At 35.4% G+C, this 4106-nt stretch overlaps 1 protein-coding gene across 1 annotated transcript; it reads right to left on the reverse strand.

The window, feature by feature from the left end:
* Window positions 1–2242: 2242 nt before the first annotated feature.
* Window positions 2243–3329, reverse strand: LOC135118500 (uncharacterized). The gene is made up of 3 exons (XM_064040770.1): window positions 3215–3329; window positions 2787–2934; window positions 2243–2439 (listed from the first exon to the last, which is right to left on the reverse strand). The coding sequence occupies exons 2-3, from the start codon at window positions 2917–2919 to the stop codon at window positions 2267–2269; spliced, it is 306 nt and encodes a 101-aa protein (XP_063896840.1). The 5' UTR covers window positions 2920–2934; window positions 3215–3329; the 3' UTR covers window positions 2243–2266.
* Between the last annotated feature and the right edge of the window lie 777 nt (window positions 3330–4106).

Here is a 4106-nt window from a genome sequence, read left to right on the forward strand (position 1 = left end):
TTTATTTCCAAGCTTGGTCTCATTGTATTAATCTAAGAATTACGTAGAGAAATGTGTGAGTTGCAACAATACAATGGTGTATGTGATACAGATACTAACAGTGGTGAACAGCAGGTTGATGTCGAGCGGCACCGCGCGGCAGAGCGTGTATCGGAACGGACGCAGGCGCACGTACTGCAGCGCCGTCTGCAGCTCGAACCGGAGGCACTCGTCTGGAAGTAAGCAACGATGTCATTTAAAGTTCAAATCCAACCGTTAATAGTCTTACTATGAATGCACTGTCTCAGAGTTTTAAAGAACTGTATCGATGGTGTACTGTATTGAATTTTCGATTTCTAGGAAGATGGGCAAGATTGAAGGAGTTTTTAGATTTTTTTTCGTCTGCGACTTCCGCAGCAATCGTTTGCACAAGTTGATGTTTTACCACTTGTATGGTCTAGGCCAAAAACTTCGACATTAAAATAACATTATGCTGCATTCAGTTGAAACAGTTGTTCAGTTTTTCGGAGTAAATAGAATTATTATGGGCTCTAGATTGGCCATAAAAATTACAGTCTCTAATAACACATACCTGAGGTTTTAAGAATCTGGGTAGTAAGGATCTTCTTAATTTGATCATATTCGTGGATAGCCGCTTGTATTATAATTACTGGACAAAATAAAATAGCATATGTCTGTATAATATCAACCAGCATGATCAGAATAAACGATGTCCTTGCCTAGAAAACAATAAATGGTCTTCAGTATGTGAAGAAATTACAGACACTCCAAGGTTCATAGAAATTGCGAGTGAGAATCATATTAAAACAATACTAAGACCCAAAAGGAACTGAGAAGACTTACCTTATTGAAAACTCCTTTTACTGCGGAATAAGCTATGCAAATAGCTTGCAATACATTCATAATCCATTGGAGAGTAAGCTGTAATATGAAATAAATCCATTAAAATATCTGCTTTTAACGATGTTAGTCAACAAATATATTTTATGTGTACAATCCTAAATAAAACATTTACCTGAAATTGCAACTGGTTATTAACCAAATCAAGGCTATCGAGCAATTTGTCATAATAATGTAAGCTTTTCTTGATATTTCTCAGGCTGATAAAAACTTCATCTCTCCCAGTAATATTAACCGACACTTTATTGGACTGTATGAATTTCCTCAAGATTTTTATGCGGTCATGTATCATTGTTAATATGGCTATACTTCCCCACATACTTATATCTACCGATATTAATGCAATGCCGAGGCTGATATGCTCATTCCATGAGACAAAGTGATATGTGTACCGTAGCTGTCCGGTAGTGTATCTCAAAACTGAATTCAGGACCATATAGAAACTGAGGTATTTGTTTACTAAAGGTGTTTCCTTAAAGCCCATGACTCTATCATTTATTTTTATGACATCGATAAAAACAAAAGAATTATTTTCGCAAATAAAGTGATATATGACAAGGAATACGTATTCAGCAGCCTCAAACAGTACACTGTAGTTTTCTGGATTGTAAGTAAAAATGGAAGCAAATACAAAAAAGATGCAAATGCAGTAAAACCTGATGAAGACACAAATTAATTTGGATTCACTGATTTTTACATAGACGCCTAATAAAAGGCGCATAAAAATATATGATTTCGTTAGCCACATGAATAGTTTATCATTTTTTACATATTTTTTTATTGCTGATATCATGTTGACTATCCTCTGTTGCGACTGTTAATCTAGTCTATAAAATGTTGTGGTATCGATCAGTACGTTATTTTCGTATGTATAGACTATGTAATTACTTATTTCTGGAAGTGTGTCAGTGTTGTTTTATTTTAGCTTGCCTTGTATCATCATCATCTATATAGTCTTAACTATGTGTAATGAAGTCAGAGTCAAATTGCAGCTGTGTATGAAAATTTCGAATTACTTTTTTGCTTTCAATACTCAGTATCTAGTATCAAAATACTTTTTGCCATAACTGGGTGCCTAATTTTTAGGCTTTTGAGTTACTAACGGTACCTATTGAAGACCAAAGCTCAACTTATAAAATTACATCTTTGAAACATGGTCAAATTGAAATTGGTTCGGATAGAGGAAGTTTTTTAGAGACACAATTTCGTGTCGATGTTGAAATGGGCCATATATGGTTTTTTAAATATAGAAATAATATTTTTCTATACGTTTATTTTCAAAGAAATTCACAGGAAAAAGTCAAACTTATTTGAAACCAGTACAGTAATATATAGTGCTTGATATATTGCTTGACTACACAAAAAATTACGTGGAGAAATATGTAAGCTGCAACATTACAATAGTGTATGTAATGCAAAGTGCGGCGGTGGTGAACAGCAGGTTGATGTCGAGCGGCACCGCGCGGCAGAGCGTGTATCGGAACGGACGCAGGCGCACGTACTGCAGCGCCGTCTGCAGCTCGAACCGGAGACACTCGTCTGCGAAAAAACATAATAAGATCAACCAATACAACTTATTCAGACCAACATTTAAAAATACGTTTGTAAAGTAGTTTTCCCAGTCCCCTGTACATATTTTTGAGTTCGACTTCATAAAATCAAATGTCTACTTCTCCATCACTCGTCATACTAACATTTACTACCTTCTTATTCATATAATCTCCAAAACAATCGATCTATATTTTCTTAGTTCTATTGGTTCCTTTCTATCCAAACACCAATCTCTGTGGTGTATGTTTTATGCCTATCAGGATAATCACTTGCCTCTTAACTTTTTGCCAATTGTGTTCATTTCAGACTTCCTTTCAGTAAAATAATTCAAATACCTGAGGTTTTAAGGATCTGGTTTGTGAGTATCGTCTTGATTCGATCTACTTCGTGACTGATAGCATCCATAATTATCGGTGGGCCGCAAAAATTTGTCAAAGCTTGTAGTATCTCGGAAGTGGAGATGATCATGTGTGGAATATTTACCTGCCAACAATCATGTTTTTTATAAGTTACTTTGTGGTCAGATCATCATTCGTTTAGTAAATAGTTCAACAATTTTATGAATACGTGAAAGAATTCCACGGATAAGCCTACCAACTGCAGACTTTTAGTCAGTCGATTGTTTGTTTTGGGCTCATAAATGAGGATGGAGTTGAATGGCAGTATGCATATTACAAAGATCAGGTATTTAGCCGGTATCAGACCGACTGAAAACTTTTCGGTCCATCTGTCGGCCGACTGTTTAGGAATTATGTTGTCTTACCTCACGAAATAAGCGTGTAGCTGCAAAACGCAGTATATAAACAATATGTCCTGTATTCACTATCCAATGACAGCCAAGCTGGAAAGAATGTAAATGAGGAATTAATTTATACGAGAATCTAAGTCAATTCAATAACAAAACTTATTCTTTACCAGAAATTGTAGCTCCTTATTAATCAATTGCAGGCTATCTAACAAGTTGTTGTAATAAAACAAGCTCATCTTGGTATTTCTAATGCTGATAGCGACTTTATCTCTTCCAGTGATGTTAACGGGCACCGAATTAGAATCGATAAACCTTCTTAAGACTTTCATACGATAGTGGAGCATTGAAAATGAGATGATTATTGTAAGTTGGTTAAAATCAACGCTAACTAAGATAGCGCCAATGGTGAGACATCTAAGCAAAGTTGCTAACGAATACATGTAACGAAAACTACCAGCAACGGTTTTTGAGACAGTACCCAGAAACATTAGCAAGTACACGTATTTGGTAAACGTAGGTATTCCCTTAAAGCCCATGATTCTGTCATTCATTTTGATAGCATTGACAAAGGTACGCATGTAAGTATCACCAGTGAACATATGGAAAATAACGATAATGATATATTCTATAATAACGAGCATATGGGAGCTGGAGCCTGTGTCGATATTATCACGAAAATAATAAGCAACTAATGTGAAAGAGATGAAAATGCAGTATATTCTAAATAAAAAGCAGATTAGTTTTGATTCACTAATTTTTTTATAGCAACCAAGAAAAGCACGGGCGGAAGTGAAAAAAATTACAAGCCACATTGCTGATATTTGTGTCTTTGTTAACTTTTTCACTTCTTGCATGATAGCAAGCTGCTATTTCAACTGAAAGCTACACGTTCTTTGTATGTGCTTAC

Source organism: Helicoverpa armigera, chromosome 23 (assembly GCF_030705265.1).
Source record: "Helicoverpa armigera isolate CAAS_96S chromosome 23, ASM3070526v1, whole genome shotgun sequence".
In the NCBI taxonomy this organism is placed as follows: domain Eukaryota; kingdom Metazoa; phylum Arthropoda; class Insecta; order Lepidoptera; family Noctuidae; genus Helicoverpa; species Helicoverpa armigera.

Excerpts from the sequence above, each read along its gene's own strand:
- LOC135118500 (XM_064040770.1), bottom strand. The coding sequence starts at position 2,919 with ATGATCATCTCCACTTCCGAGATACTACAAGCTTTGACAAATTTTTGC. Across the intron at positions 2,440-2,786 it reads CCAGATCCTTAAAACCTCAG|ACGAGTGTCTCCGGTTCGAG; the intron begins GTATTTGAATTA and ends GTTTTTTCGCAG.